This window comes from Octopus bimaculoides, chromosome 1 (genome assembly GCF_046866305.1).
Source record: "Octopus bimaculoides isolate indiv1 chromosome 1, ASM4686630v1, whole genome shotgun sequence".
In the NCBI taxonomy this organism is placed as follows: domain Eukaryota; kingdom Metazoa; phylum Mollusca; class Cephalopoda; order Octopoda; family Octopodidae; genus Octopus; species Octopus bimaculoides.
Window position 1 is genome coordinate 21,295,447 of NC_142928.1, and position 16,770 is coordinate 21,312,216.

The following is a 16,770-nucleotide window of genomic DNA, read 5'->3' on the forward strand; positions in this document are numbered from 1 at the left end:
ACATACTGTACTGCTTGGCATTCACACCAGAAGCTCCAAAACAAACATTTCAGAGAGTTGGGTATCAATATGAGTCCCCAAAACATAGACCAAGAGTAATAAAAATCAAACATCCAGTCAACATCATGGTGTTTGGAGTGATCACTAGTGATGACGACATTATATCTCCATTCATCTTCCCACACAGCCTCAGTCAGACTCAACACAGAGGCCTACATCAAGTGTCTGGAGAGGGTAGTGCTGCCCTGGGTCAAGAGGGTAGCTGCTGGAAGACCCTATGTCTGACAACAGGACTCTGCACCATGCCACACAAGCAAGAGAACCTAGTCATGGCTGTCAGACAATTTCTGTGACCACATCACCCCTAACATCTGGCCACCTAACTCTCCAGACTGTAACCCCCTTGATTATTATGTGGGGTGCAGGTAAGTGAGAGACCAATAAAACTCCATGTAATGCCAGAGATGAACTGAGGGCAAGGATTATGGCAGCATTCACCAACTTAAACAAGGAGACTATCCAGAAGAGTTGCAAAAGATTCTGAAGTCATTTGGAGGCTGTGGTTGAAGCCAATGGCGATTTTATTGAATTATTTTACTCTTTAGTATTTCAAGACATTTTTATGTAATTTTGGTAAATATATCTGTTAAAATGAGATGTCAGTTTTATTTTCATTTTTGCGTAATTTAGACAACAATTCATTCACCGCACCCTCTGTGTGTGTGTGTGTGTGGGTGTGTGTGTGTCTGTCTGTCTGTATGTATCTGTGTGTGTGTGTGTGTGTGTACACGCAAATGTGAAGGTGCATAGCCTAGTGGTTAGCTCAAGGGTTCAGTTCCCATACAGAGCAGCACATTGTGTTCTTGAGCAAAACACTTCATTACACTTTCTTCCAGCCCCCCCCACTTTGATCAGCAGGGAATGTTAGCCTACTTGTCTAGATACCAGGGTGGTGTCATTGGAAGGCTAAAACAATGCAAAGTATATTGTGACCAGCAATGTGTAACAACATCTGATAGTCTGGTTAGTCATATGATCACATGATATGTTAATGTTCTGAGTTCTATTTTTCCTGTTTACATCACTAAACATCATTATCATCATCATCATTTAATGTCCATTGTCCATGCTTACATGAGTTGGACGGTTTGAGCAGGGCTGTTAAGCTGGAATGCTGCAGCAAACTTCAGTCTGATTTGACTGGATTCCCTAAATGCCAACCACTCTGAGAGTGTAATGAGTGCTAAAACGTTCCACTGGCACAGGTGCCATTTGCATGACACCAGTATCTGCCACCACTGTGTGCTCAGCTTGATGGGTCTTCTTCTCAAGCACTACATACTGCCAAAGGTCTCAGTCACTGCCTCCATGAGGCCCAACACTTGAAAGGAACTCAGCCACTTTGCCTCTGTGAGGCCCAACACTCAAAAAGTGCTCTTTACATGCCACCGGCACAGGTGCCAGTTATGTGACACCAGCATCAGCCATGACTACAATTTCACTTGGCTTGATGGGTCTTCTCAAGCACAGCATGTTGCCAAACGTCTCAGACACTAGTCATTGTCTCTGTGAGGTTCAAAGTTCAAAGATCGTGCTTCACCACTTCATCCCCATGTCTTCCTGGGTCTACTTCTACAACAGGTTCCCTCCACAGTTAGAGATCAGAACTTCTTTACACAGCTGTCTTCGTCTATACACATTAGACGACCATACCAGTGCAGTCGTCTCTCTTGCACACTACATCTGATGCCTCTTATGCCTAACTTTTCTATATGCACAACTGGTCCATTCACTTAATTTCCTCCTTCCTCAAGAGACCCCTATTACCTCTATAATGGTAGCACTTCCTTGATGCTATTTACCTTCTTACTACCCAAAACCATTTCACTCTTTGTCCACCCTTCATCCATTAATACTGTTCTCTCCACCCATACTTTCATTGACCACCTCCCACCATTGAACTACCAAATTATCTCTAATCTCCCACTAACATATGTCTCTCACCTTCCTCATGCACTATACCTGTCTCTCTCTTCTCCACCCAATCTTGCAACCTACCCAACATTATCCCTCTCTCATCCTTCTGTCTACTATTTTACCATTATTATTCTGCTCTGCACTATCAGTCATCTCCTACTCTCTCTCTCCACTCACTCCTGATCCCTCTACCTGACTCATTTCTACTCACCTTGTATCTTGGAAGTCCACCCTGACACCTCATCACCATAATGTTTCTTTATCACTTTCCAGCTCCAGTCAATCACTCGCACACTCTCTTCTAAAATGTGAAGAGTCATGTAGCTCCTCTATGGCAAAAATCATTTTTTACTCAGAGCTCCTACTTTCATACTTTTACCCCTCATCTAGCATAAAGTCACTCCCTCATAATATGTAGTCTTACTAATTGTATAGTAATCTTAGTAGTGCTGTTGGCACGAAAAAAGTACCTAGTACATGCTGTAAAGTGACTGACACTAGGAAAGGAATCTCGGCATAGAAACCTTGCCAAAGCAAACATTGGAGTACAATGCAGTTCTTCAGCCCATCAGATCCTGTAAGACTATCCAACCCATGCAAGCATGGAACATGGACATTGAATGATGATGAATTTATATACAGCATTTAATGAATACAGTGGTTATACATGAACTACTTCATGCTTCATGTTCAGATAGTTCAGTAATTGAACAGGCTTGTATAGCATAGCATTCAGGCAAAATGATATGGCTACTTGGTGAGAAAAAGATGAGAAAGTGTTGAATGTTTACATCTAAAATAAGTGGAAGAAGTCGAATGGGGGTAAAGGGTTAAGTGCATTTAAACTGCATGTCTAACTGGGTAGGTGTCTTCCAGTTCAATAACAGAAACTTATAAGGATGCATACATTTTATAAAAAAACCTAACCCTGGGTTTAAAAGGTCAGTATATTTCATCAAACTAATAAAGATGTGTGTTCTTTCATCTATACAGAGCCTGCACTTTTTTTGTAGGTAAAAAATTCCTAGCCTTGATAGATAAACATTTCCTTGATAGCCATAGAAAATCTTCAATAGACATTTTGTGAATGTTTCCTACAGCTGTCCATCTCATATTAAAAGAAGCATCTCATTTAATATGGCAAGACATACATGCTCAATAGTTATGAACACGAACAGAAGAGGGAGATGACTGGTTGAACTTAACATATTCCTTCAGATGAAAAATATCTAAAAAAAAAATTAGTAAATCATGCTATGTTAAAAAGGCAAAAAGAGATCTTAATATCTGTCTTACAGATAAAAACAAATATTTCATTTGTAGTAATCCATAATGTTAGAAACCATAACATCTTACACTTGGCCAAACAATACCTTCCAATCGTACACTAATCATCAAATTTCAGGAAAATAATTAAAGAATAACAAATTATCAACAGCTGAAGACAATCGCCAAATCTTAAAAGACTCTTAACAAAGGAGAAATTCACATCAGAATAAATAATGCAGGTAGGTGACAGAAGGTGGAGACCTTTGTTGTGGGACATGCAAAATAATTGAACAGGGCAAAAACCAAAAGATTCAAGAATGAGAAAGAACTGAAGATTAATGCAAATATGAATTGCATAACAAAAATTTTTTTTACTGTAACATGCCCCATTACCATGAGAACTATATCAACCAAACAGAATCAAAATTAATACATTGAGTTAGGATACATAAGCAACAAATCAAACATTCATCTCTTAGAAATGTTCCATGTAGTGAACATCTAGACATTTGTATGAATAGAAAATTCAAAATATTCCCTTTACTTTTCAAAATAAAAGAAAAAAATAATCAACTATGAAATGCAAATGAAGAATACTTTATAAAAATTCTAAAACTAAACACGAATCAGTCAACATTACTATTAAAAACAATTTCCTCTATACAGATTGCCCCATAGCTTGTTTGAAAAGCTGTAAACAGCAACCAGTGCTTACACATGTGAATGCTACTTTTCAAGAGTTGTTTCATTCTGTTACTTTTTATAATTTTTTATATAATTAATATTTTTTTGAATTTGAAAAACTCTTTCTTAAAATGTTGTGACTGTAGTAAGAATTTCCTGACACTTTTAAGTGTGTGTGTATGTGTGTGTGAGAGAAAGAGAGGGACTCCAATAAAAACTGTCTTAGGCACTAGCACATCATTTTACCTATTTTGGCATATACTGACTCACCTCATAACTAGGTCCACCTACTCAGCCCAACCCCATTATCATTACCATCATGTCCCTCTTCTCCTTCACACTAATCTCTTACATTATTCTTTCTCTTCCTTTCTCCTCTATCTTCATTAATCCCATTCCCAGCACTATTCCTTCTATTATTCTCTACACTACCATCTGCTCACAATAAATCTGTCCCATTCACCATGGGAGCTCTTTCACTTTGTAAGCTACAAGGAAACTTCAACAGTGCTGGTTCCACAAAAAGTACACAGTACACTCTGTAAATGGCTGGTAATTAATTTGAGCAGTGACAACAGCGCTAAAGAGGCTTTTTTAGTATTGCTGACAGTAAGGCAATATGTATGAAAACATCCTCCCAGTATACTCTATAAAGTTGTCAGTGTTAGGTAAGACATAGTATATCCAGCCATATAAACCATGCCAAAATTGAGAGATCAGAACAAAATCTGGTCTTGCAACCTTTTGAATTTTGCTAAACCAGCTGACCCATGGCAGAACCCCACTTAGTTTTGTGAGCTTCATGGTGACCTTGCTTGTGCTAGTATCACAAAAAAAGCACTCAATGCACAGTTAAATGGTTGGCATAAAGAGGAGCATCCAGACATAGAAATAATGTAAAAGCAGACACTAGAGCATAATAAAGTCCACGGACTCATTGGATTTTGTCAAACCCTTCTAGTTGGGACTGTACAGTTTGACAGAATGAATCTTTTAATGTCCACTTATCATGCTGGCATGGAAGCATTAAAGGATTACACACATACTGCCCCACAGCACATCAGCAAATAGACTTTGCACTATTTGCATATAAGTCATAGACCAACGATGCACTTTGTTTTCGAGATGATCCAAGTACACGGTAATGATAAACCACAATACCGATATCTGTCATTCTCACTGATTTCAAGGTGAGTTGTCTCACCTGGTCTGTGACATTCAGGTGTTCTTTAACACTTGGCATTGTTTGAGGAACTTTCCCTGGATGCTAACCCACAGCAAATTTGGCATATAAACAAAACACACTGTGTATGTGCAACAGATAATATATATATATATATATATACACACATTACCAGCACACTAGACTGAACAACATGCAGACAGGATACACTGGCCCAGGAGGAATTGCAATCCCTGAATCAAAATCAGTGAGTGACCTGGGCATTGACATGAGTAATGATGCATCCTTCCAAGTTTATATTACCAATAATAAAATGCAGACAGCTAGCTGGATGGATCCTCTTAACTTTCAACACAAGAGTAAAGGAAACAATGATGGTCCTTTGGAGGGCATATGTCCTCAGCTGCTTGGACTACTGCTCCCAACTATGGTCACCACACAATATAAAATTAATAGCAGAACTCGAAGCAAGCCAATGAAGCTACAAAAAGGAAATTGTCTCAATGCAACATATCAACTACTGGGAAGGGCTGAAAGAATTAGAACTCTTCTCCCTAGAATGAAGGCGGGAAAGATATGTAGTGACATACATCTGGAAAATCCAGGAAGGCCTTTGTAACAAACTTTGGCACTGAAAGTTATACAAACAACAGAACGGGGTACTATTACATAGTACCAAAGATCCCAGCATCACCATCAAAATACAAGACCAGACACTGCAATAGCTTGGGTTTCAAGGGCCCACAGCTCTTCAATATCCTTCTAAAATGCCTGAGAGACCTGCATGGTGTGGATGTAGATGTCTTCAAACCAAAACTGGATCTCCTCCTGTCAAGGGTTCCAGATGAGCCTACCTCATGGCAGGAAACATAGATGAAGGCAGCAGCATCAAACCCACCTCATTCACCAAATGCCACATATAAGAGGAGGTTTCAAATAATGGTGTAGCACAGTCAACGGTGGTGCTCCAGCATCACCGCAGCTTTAAAGCTGAAACAATTTAAAGATTTGTATAAATAAATATAGACAGACAGACAGACAGATAGATAGATAGAAGGCAGTGCCCATGACCCATTACAGGACCTCCAAGACAGATGTGAGAGAAAGAGAGAAAGGTATCCTCAAATCACAGGCCTTACAATAGAGTGGACTCCTCTAAGGGCACCCAAGTTATTAGGTGGTGTTTTTTAACCAGGTGACAGGTTAAGTCTTAAGTCAACCACTCATGTAGGTCAGGACAGGATTTGAACTCTGGACACATACCACAAGGTAGTTAGTCTGATATTTTTAAAGGTCCACTAATCTACTGGCTTGGATTGGCACTATTTTTATCAACTCCAAATGGATGGAAAGCAAAGTTGACCTCAGTAGGATGTGAACTCAAGAGTGCAGGGAATCAGAATAACTAATGCCAGGTATTCTATCCAATGCTTTAACAACTCTGTCATGCATGCATGTATAATGTATGTGTGTGTGTGTGTGTGCATATATACAGAAAACATTCAGAGAGATATAATTGCTTCATTACAAATAATATAATTAAAAAAATACAGAGAATGAGAATTTACAGGGAAAATAGAAAGACAGTACAGACATTCCTAAGTTTTATCTTTTTATCAGTTGTCAATAGACATGAGGTGCTCCAGACTGAATGAAACAAGATGTCGTTGGGGAGAAGTGTATACAGATCAATAACAGAACACTGACACTGAAAATTAAGCAACCTGGATGTGCTAGTATGAGAGGTTGTTGAAAGTAAAGAATTCATGGGGGTCAGAGAATCTACCCAAGAAGATCCAACAGAGTTTACTAGCCATCTGAGTTACAGCAGTAATTCAAGATGTGAAATAGAGTAATTAAGGATATGAAAGTAAAGAAGACAGTTGGTTCAACAGGGATGGTCACTGAGATGCTTGAAATATCTGGCAAAATTGGAATCAAAACTAATCACTTGAATTGCCAGTTACATATTCAGTGACTGGTATGGCAGTATAATAATAAATTGTTATAAGGGAAAAAGAGATGCACAACTGAGAGAAAACTACAGAGGTATCAAGTTGTTAGAGAAGGTTATGAAAGTTACAGAACAGGTTATTGCAAAAACAAAACAAAAAAAATTAATAGAAACAGATTTAGTCTGTAGATTACATGTAGTTTGGCTTTACACCAGGAAGAAATACCACTAATGTCACATTCCCAGTGAGACATACTTCCTCGTAAGAAGTACATAGGTAGGAGAAAGCTGCAATACCTAGCATCATCAATCTGGAAAAGATAAAGTCCCTTGCTCTATGATCTGATGGTTGCTAAGGAAACTAGGAGTAGGAGAAAGGCTTTGTGAGGTTGTACAATCCATGGACAAAGGTGCAATCAAGAATGAGTTCAGCAATAAATTTAACAAGTAGGTAGGGCTGAGAACTGAGCCCTGATGGTCTCAGTTCAGCCATTTCTTGTTTATTATAGTATACAAGGTCATAATAGAGAAGTTTAAGAGCAGCTGTCATTGGAAACTCCTGTATGCTGATGTCTTAGCTACAGAATCTCTAAAAGAATGGGGGCAAAAGTTCTAGACATGGAAAGAAAATCTGAAATTGAAGGACCTTAAATTAACTTATCAAAAACAAAAGTTTTAGTAAGTAGGAAGACAGGACCCTGATAGTAAAGAAAAGGTCATATTCTGCATGCAGAAAAGGAATTGGTAGGAATTTTGTAAGATTTACCCCATATAAATAATGGACATTCAAGAGGTATATCCTGATCACAAGCAGGCTAACAGAGAAAGTAGATTTCACATGCAGCAGGTGCACTGGAGCAATAAATTCTATGAGCACTCAAGAAATAGATTCTCTCAAATATCTGAAGAGCTCCCTAAAAGTATTTGATAGTTTGTGTTACCTAGGTGATCTAATTGGTTGTGGGGACAGGTGTTCCAAAAATGTGACAGTCAGGGTAAAAATGGCTTGGAATAAGTTCAGGGAGCTGTTCCACCACAAAGCAACAAAAGGTTTCTCCCTCAAAAGATGACCAGAGTCTATGATGCTTGTGCACGAAATGTGATGCTTCATAGCCCAAAAGACATGGGCTTTAAATGCAGAAGGAATGTGAAGATGCTTCATTAGATGTGTCAGACAAATATGCAAAGATGCAAAAAAACAAATGAACTAAGAAAAAAACTGAGTACAAAGGAATTTAGATATGGTATGCAAAAAAGAAAATTGAGCTGGCATTAGCTTGTGAAGTATATGGAGGGTGACAGCTGCATAAAGAAGTGCCAAACAAATGTGAATGGTATCTGTGGAAGACAGATACTGAGGAAGGTAATGAAAAGTGGTATCACATTTTTAAATCTGACGAAGGAGATGACAGAGGAGCATTTCAATTAGTATTACACAGTACTGGATATGTTAAAATAGAGGGATAGTGGTAGAAGCTTGGATAAGTATTATGTGTATATATTTATGTACATCTGGGATGCTACCCATCTGTACTTGATAGGTCACCATCAATGTTCTATCCTGCTTATGTGATACCTTCTTATCTCTAACATCTCTTCTATTAAATGTATCATGCACTCATAAACTGAGAGGAAAGTATTGGATTTGGGCATATTCAATCACCACCTCTACCTCCACCATCCATATCTGGCCACTTCCCCTTCCTCTGTCTTTCCAAATTATACCAGTTAATACCCAATGTAACCCACATGCCCTCCTGAGTTGCATATCATTGTGCCCTCTCTTACAAGTCTTACTTTCATAAACATCTTTCATTTTCTTTCCATCACTTTCTTGATTATAACAAACCATAACTATCTCTGATGTAGTGCATCATTGCTTCTATGTACATGGACACTCTGAAGCACATTCAGAGAAGGGCCATCATCTGTTGTTAAATCACTTACTGACACATTCTAGTAGCAACCCACAGATTGTGTGCTTTCTCTGCCTTTTCTATCATTATTATAATGGCATCTGTTCCTCTGAGCTGGCTATTCTCATACCCATACTCCAAGTTAGTGGAAACTGAGGAAGATAGAGATCAAGGAAGACACAGGACAAAGTAATGAAGATTGATCTGAAGAAGCGGCATCTCATGCAGAGGATAATAAAAGACCATATTGATTAGATATGCTTAGTGCTAGAGCAGATCCATCCATCCACACAAGTATGGTGAGACATGTTGAAACAAGGGTAGTGATGGAAGCTGGTATCAAAATGTTTGCATATGTACGTGTATGTGTGTATGTGTCCATCCATCTTGAGGTGACATGATAGTTGTAAATGAGTGTCACTGTCATACATGCAGTGTCATTCATTTTCAATCTTCCACAGAAACTTGTCTAGCCATGAGAGAATATTATCTTGCTTAGAAACAAGTGAAGGTTGGCAAAAGGAAGGGCATCTAGCAGTAGAAAATCTGCCTCACTGAATGCCAGCCAACCCATACATGCAAGCACATACAAGTGTACAGTAAAACAACAATGGCAATGATGATGATGATCAATATAATAGCAGTAGTAAAAAACTCTAGGGAGAGCTGAACAGCAGAAGGTTTTCAGAGAAGAAGCCCTCCTCATGCAAGTGTCTTGACCCTTAACTCCTTACTCTCTAAAGAAGCTGGGCTGCATTTAGGTCATGACTCCAGGATACTCCCCTGCTGTCACATTCTGTACTAATGCCTGTATTGCAACCCTCCTGGGTGATTAAGGTATTCCAGATCCAAAGTACTAACCAATTCAGTCAAAGATGCCAGTAGATTGTAAGATAAATTATGCCTTTTGAAATTCATTTCCATTCCTTCTTGACCAGATCTAGTTGGAACTCTTCTCACTCAGCTGCTTCTACCATTGCCTTAAGAGCTCATTCTCTTTCTCCCAGAAATTGAAAGCCTTCTTCATGAGACCATATGCAGAATTGCCCACAAACCCTCTTTCACCTACCTCTATGGCAAGGTTTAGGAACCAGATTCTCTCAGCCAAATGAATAGACTTCATATCTTTTGGTCTTGTAGATGTGGGCTTCCTTCATTCTGCTTTCATATGGCACAGTGAGTTCAATGTGCATGTGTGTATGTGTTGTGTATATATATATATATATATATATATATAAAATACATACATTTACAGATGCATTACTTGGGCACATTATCTTTGTTGTAACCTTGAGTTACTGGGTGTTTCAAGTCTTACAACATACACCTTCATCCATGTAAACTGACTTAGGTTGATCAAAGTTGTGCCAAAGTGGCATTACTAAGGGAATGATCTTCAAATCTTTGACTGCCCACCTCCGCTAGCAAACATCTGGTTCTCCATCCGTTCCTGAGACAGGTTTCCAGAAACTCCTAGTACTTTGCTTTCATCCTCTTTCATGCATCCTCCAACTTCTTTTCTGAGGGTACAGTTAACTTCAGTCAGATAAGCCATCTTATTTCCTCAGAAACCAAAATGACATCTGGCCTTAACAAGGACTGACAGAAATTTTAACTGTTTCTCTTTGTTTATTCAGCTATGTGCTGAGGAGAGCAAACCATTGAAGCTATTGATTCTTTTCTTCAACCCAATCTCTCTTTAAACAAAGATAATCTTCCTGGGTTTCAGAGGGTATTTCTGCTGTCACTGATCCCTTTGCAGATTGCTTCAGCAATAGTCTTGAGGGTCTGCAAATGATAACTGTGATAGTGTCCTTCACCTTGTCCAAGATGTGTTCAAGCATCCGTCTTAGAAGATAAGGGGCATGTAGGTGTTTCCCCTACAGACCATGTAAGTAGGTTGAATGCACTGGGAGGACATCATAGACTCTCACCACCAAATCAAGAACTTATCCTCTGAGAGTTCCACTTCCAGACGTCCTACCAGCTAACAGCCTGCTCTATAGGCTCCCACGTCATCCAAGTAACCCATTTCAGCAATACTATCACTCTTCTAGCCTGCTCTTTCTCCACTAACACATGCACCTCCTCCTGCACTAGCTTCTACCATTCCTTCATGCAGGCCTTATAATATCAGGTTGTTTTGCAGGCCAGTCTTACCCTATGTAACACTCCCAAGAAGGGCCTTGTGTTTCAGCCACTCCACTGCTGATGGACTCCTATGGCTGCCTTCTACTTCCGCCCAGGAGCAGAAATAAAAGGTTGGTGACCCCTGCATTGGACACTTAGATGTCCCTGTCACCTTGAATTCCTCCCTGAGAGAATTCAATGGAAGCCTGAGCTTGTTACTGTTTCCATACAATCCAATATAACTGTCTGCAAAGATGGATACTTACCTTATGCTCAAAGCCTTCCACTGTCAGGGGGAATTCATAGATGTGCAAGGTCAGAGGATTCTTAGGAGGATCCCATGCTGGTAGAACTAGGTATCTTTCAAGTATCCTAGATGTACCTATAGCTCTCAACCAGGTCCTGATCACTTTGATGAAAACAGCTGTTGAAACTTTCCACAACTCTTCACTGGTTCTTCTGTGACAACAGAATCCAGTTTTCTTCCACATTAAAGCAGAACCTGTTGATAATTTTCCCTTTCTCCAAAACCATACAGCAGGATTTTTGTGCGTTTGAAACTCTTTCACCTTATGCCATGAGCTTCTCTAACTCCTGGAATATCCACTGTAGCTCCCCACACTGTTGTTGTCATTGTGGGGTTGTCCATGAAGGATCTGATGGGTAGTTAGATTACAACTGATTTAGTCCAATACTCCTTTTCTGCTGTCTTGACCAGCATGCTTATCACCAACATGATGAGGGAGACTGAGATAGTATACCCAGTAATTATTCTAACTTCTAGCTGGTGACAGTAAAATGTCAACTGGCCAAGGGAAACCCTCAAATTAAACTTACTATAAAATAGTCAATAATAGTCTTTTACTTTCAGGAGCATATGGTGTCTCACTGATAAAACTTTTTTTATTGACTTGTCTAATACTGAACTATAAGTATTGGACACATCAAACCAGAGTACAGCCAGATCCCTTCTCTCCTTTCTTGCCTCTTTGATGAGCTGGGTTACCATGCATGTGTGTTCATAACAGCCAGGAATTCCTGGTATGCTTCACTTTTAGAATGATGTGTCGACTATTCAGCAGAAACGAAACATCTGCTGGTTGATCCCAGCTCCCTCCTCTTAAGGTAAACCTTCAGCGTATTTCCATGACTGAGCAATCTTTCCCCTCCTCCCAATCACCTTCAGGGCCATCCAAAGCCAATGAAGTAGCTTTGGGTGGTTTTTACAGAACTCATAAGAGACTTCACTTGGACCTGGAACCAAGCTACATCTCACCCACTCTACCACTTTTCATCCTGTGGGATCAAAGTGAGGTCATTATGGTTGCAAATTTGGCCTGTGTGGTGTGTGGAGAGAGAGAGAGAGAGAGAGAGAGAGAGAGAGAGAGAGAGAGAGAGAGAGAGATAGAGAGAAAGAGAGAGAGAGAGAGACATACTCAAAAAACGATCTGCCCATAAAACAGAACAGAATTGATATCCTAAAACCACCTTGGTAATGCTTGCCCATGACAGGTGCTGGCACCATGTAAAAAGCATCTGGTGCTGGTGAAACATAAAAAGTACAGATGTGGTGTCATGTACAAAGCAATGGTGCTGGTGCCACATAAAAAAGCACTGGTACACTCTGTAAAGTTTAGAAACCAAGCCAAAATAGACTATGGGACCTGATGTGGTTCCTGACCTTGCCAGCTCCTGTCAGTCCAACCCATGCCAGCATGACAAACAGACATTAAATGATGATGATGATACACACACTCATTTAATATGTATGCTTTTATATATATCTACACACACACACACATATATTATGTGTACACACATGTAAATTATATATATATACACACACACAGACAGACAGACATAGATAGACAGAGATAGACAGATACATAGATAGACAGATAGATACATAGATAGATATAGATAGATAGATAGATAGATAGATAGATAGATACATACATACATACATACATAAATAGATAGACAGATAAATAGATAGACAGATAGATATATTCATAAATACATACATACATAGATAGACAGATAAATAGATAGACAGATAGATATATTCATAAATACATACATACATAGATAGATAGATAGATAGATAGATAGATAGATAGATAGATAGATAGATAGATAGATAGATAGATAGATAGATACATACATAGACAGACAGACAGGCAGACAGATGCACATGTGATATGTATGTATGTATGTGTGAATTACTTTTAAATGCATCTCAGAATTCACAACCATGAGTGCTCAGTAGTTTAGTCTATGAACTCGGGCTCAATGAATTCGCATGTAAGTGGCTGTATATTCCACAGACACATGTACTCTTAACCCTTTTCATGCCAACCTAGATAGAGACAGGGTGACAAGACTGTACGTTTGAATTCCAGGTACAATTCAACTAACAGGCTTGTACACGGTTTCCGTCTATACAATTTCATTCCCAATGTACAGGTCGTCCGGAGTTCATAGAAAATGACTCTTGCCCATGATGTCATGCAACAAAATCAAAACTGGGACCTCATGATTATGAAGCCAACTTCTTCGCCATGTAGTAATAGTGCGCGCACACACACATCTGTGTGTGTATATATATATATATATATATATATATATATATATATATATAGAGAGAGAGAGAGAGAGAGAGAGAGAGAGAGAGAGAGAGAGAATTTCATATGTAGAGATTCTCTCTACACATATATACACATGCATACATAATAGACAGATTGATGGATATTCATTTTTTGAGAGAAAGAACTATATGTGCGGGTCTATGCATGTATATGTCGTATGTATATATATATATGTTTGTGTGCATATATATATATATATATATATATATATATATTGCATGTATGAGTGTGTGTGTGTGTATATATATATATATATATATGCTGAAAGCGAGAGGTACTATGTATATATTCAGGGGTTTAAGTTGAGAGAAAGGAAGAGTACATATAAATTACAATAATTATGAATAAAAAAAATGTGCTTAGTATATGGAGGTTGTTACAGAATAGAGACTTACTGTTGGTGGGAGGCTTATCACAAGATAGTATTGCAGCCAGATAGAAGTTAAATCACTAGTAACTGTTCTCTATATACAGTAGTCACTAACTGTCGAATTGTGGCGAATACAATATATGGGTTGAGATATAATAATTAACCAGTTAAACAGGTCACAGCTCACTGCTTCTATACATTCATTCACAACTGGTAGAAGATTACGGAATGTGGATTGCATAGAAATGACTACATTGCCAGAGATGAGAACAGATATAGAAGTCGGTGTGTAATGCAACGAGTAAGGAATGGTGATAATTAATATATATAAGGCTGTGTCGTAATATAATATAAAGAAAAAGTCACCTCTTCACAGCAGTCACTTAGAAGCAATGTCAACAACTGAATGCAGGATATAAACAAGTTATAGTCCTGACGAATGCATCAGCTATATTATGTGTGTGTGTAACTAGAGAGAGAGAGGTAGAGATTTGTAGGTAGGTTGTTGCACTTGCTTAGAGAGAGAGGTGGTGAGAGGTAGCAATAGTAATAATAATAATAATAATAATAATAATAATAATAATAATAATAATAATGATGATAATAATAATAATAAAAGCAACAATGGAAGGTGAATGATGAAATACAACTTCGTGAAAAAAAAACCCAGTCTTATCAAGAGAGTAAGTCGTTATGAAATAATCTGAAGTGAGTAGTTTGGTAACATGGCCAGACACAATAGGAAATATTTTGTTCGGTTATTTACTAACCTAGACCCGTTCTTAACTAAATATTTACTCTAATCATAATGGATGATTCATATTTATCAGCTGAGTCTATTTTGGTTTCGCTGTTCTGTCCTTACTGACAGTCGATTGTGTCAATCTAGTCTAATTTGGTAAAATCCGTCTGCGACCAACCTATTAATTAACAATCAACGACCCTCTAGAAGTAAGGATCAAGGGTTCCAGACAACATATTTGGGCAGAACGAATTTTAATCACAGACAATACGTATTTCACCTGTGTAACGCAGATTCCAATATATATATGCGTGTGTTTAATTGGTATTAAGACATTAAAACCCTTCTTGCTATCAAACACTCAATTTGGATGGGTTATATCAGAATTCCTCAGTTTATTCCTAGTTAAAAAAATATCTGCCACGCCACACCAACAACAACCATCTGTCAATCAATAAGTTTAGTGCTGAGACTATCGATCTGAAGTTAAGCTGTTGAAGAAAGCTTCAAACCGGCTTTTATTACTGTTTACTGGAACGGAATCAACAAGTCTGTGTCAAGATTGAGATAGGACAGATTGTATTCGCTGAAAAATAGAATATTGAATAAATAAATTTAAATAATCTATCGAGTAATTCTCATCGTCTTCCTGCTAGAATATTGACAAAAGATTTGCTAACAATCAACAGCAAGTTTATTTCCCTTCTAAAACATTCCTAAACCGTTAAGTACATAAATTAATAATGTTTACAGTCAGTTCCCCCGATTGACTTACTGAGAGTTTTGTTGTTCTTTATATAAGTTTTAATTTCATTTTGGTTAAAGGAAGATTATTATTGATTTATTTGGTGAGTTTTTAAAGTATGCCAAGTCATTATCTCTTTAATATATCGAGAGTGAATGCAGGGTAGTTAGAAGAGAAAATAACTAAATGTAAACTGCTGAGAAGGTTATAGAAAGTTATATTATAGTAATAAACCTAAAACCATTAGAATAGAGTTGCAAGTTGGGGAAAAATGCCTACCGATGACGTCTGAGGGCTCTGTAGTTTGTCGAGTTTTTGCCATGTTTGAAGTGTACTCTAGCCTCTAGTAGATTCATCCCTTATCTGCTCGACATTGTTCACTTCCCCACAGCTAAATAACTGCTGTGCAATATACTACTGCTCACTTACGTATGTATCTGACTATCAACACAAATCCGGGAGACACTTTCAATCTCGAAGTAAAACAGTGACGAAGTGCCACTTAACAATGGTCCTGTTATTGATTTTAATTATCTCGCAACATGTGCTGGTACTTATCTTGTTTTTTTTTTCTTGTTTTTTTTTTTTAAAGGTGAATGAGTTTGCAAAAAATAAAATTTTCATTTATATAAACATGGAACTATTTTATCAAAACTTCTTTTTCTTTCTTCCGTCGATTGTAAAGATAACAAAAAAAATATAGAACATCCGTAGTAAAAATATAATAGAAATGTAAACAGCTTTTTAATAAAACAGAAAGGAGTGAGGAAGGGAGATAACTGGACTCAGTCAGCCATATTTCAGCACTTTCTCGTTTGCAATATACTTTCTTTGTGAATAATAAACGAAGACTTCATAGTACGCAAGAAATGGTGGCACTTTGGAGATAAATGTTTGACGTGGGAAACATCACTTACTCCAGCGCAATTAACAGCTAAAGTACCTTTTGTTGTTATTGTTTCTTTTAATATACTAAAATTCCTGCCCCTTTTGCTTCATTGTTGTTGGAGTTTTTCCACATGGTAGTATGATAATGGTTGTTAGAACAAGGAAGCTTCTACAGAATTTACATATCTGTGAAGTGGTTGGAGTACTTGACATATTGGAACTGACTTTTGAAAGATAAAAGTTCTACACAGGTGTTTGTAGAGC

The 16,770-nt window shown here is 38.1% G+C and overlaps 1 protein-coding gene across 12 annotated transcripts in view; it reads right to left on the reverse strand.

The window, feature by feature from the left end:
- Positions 1-16,140, reverse strand: part of LOC106882326 (putative phospholipid-transporting ATPase IIB) — a 103,129-nt gene extending 86,989 nt beyond the window's left edge. For 4 of the 12 annotated variants that reach the window (XM_089349001.1, XM_089349011.1, XM_089349016.1 and 1 more), the window contains exon 1: positions 15,898-16,140. In XM_089349001.1, coding sequence (XP_089205127.1) covers positions 15,898-15,974 — 77 coding nt within the window. In that variant the 5' untranslated portion in view covers positions 15,975-16,140. Of the gene's footprint in view, positions 1-14,156; positions 14,595-15,897 lie in introns of those variants that run through there. The other 8 variants (XM_089349039.1, XM_089349050.1, XM_089349061.1 and 5 more) reach the window with 2 other exon arrangements.
- Between the last annotated feature and the right edge of the window lie 630 nt (positions 16,141-16,770).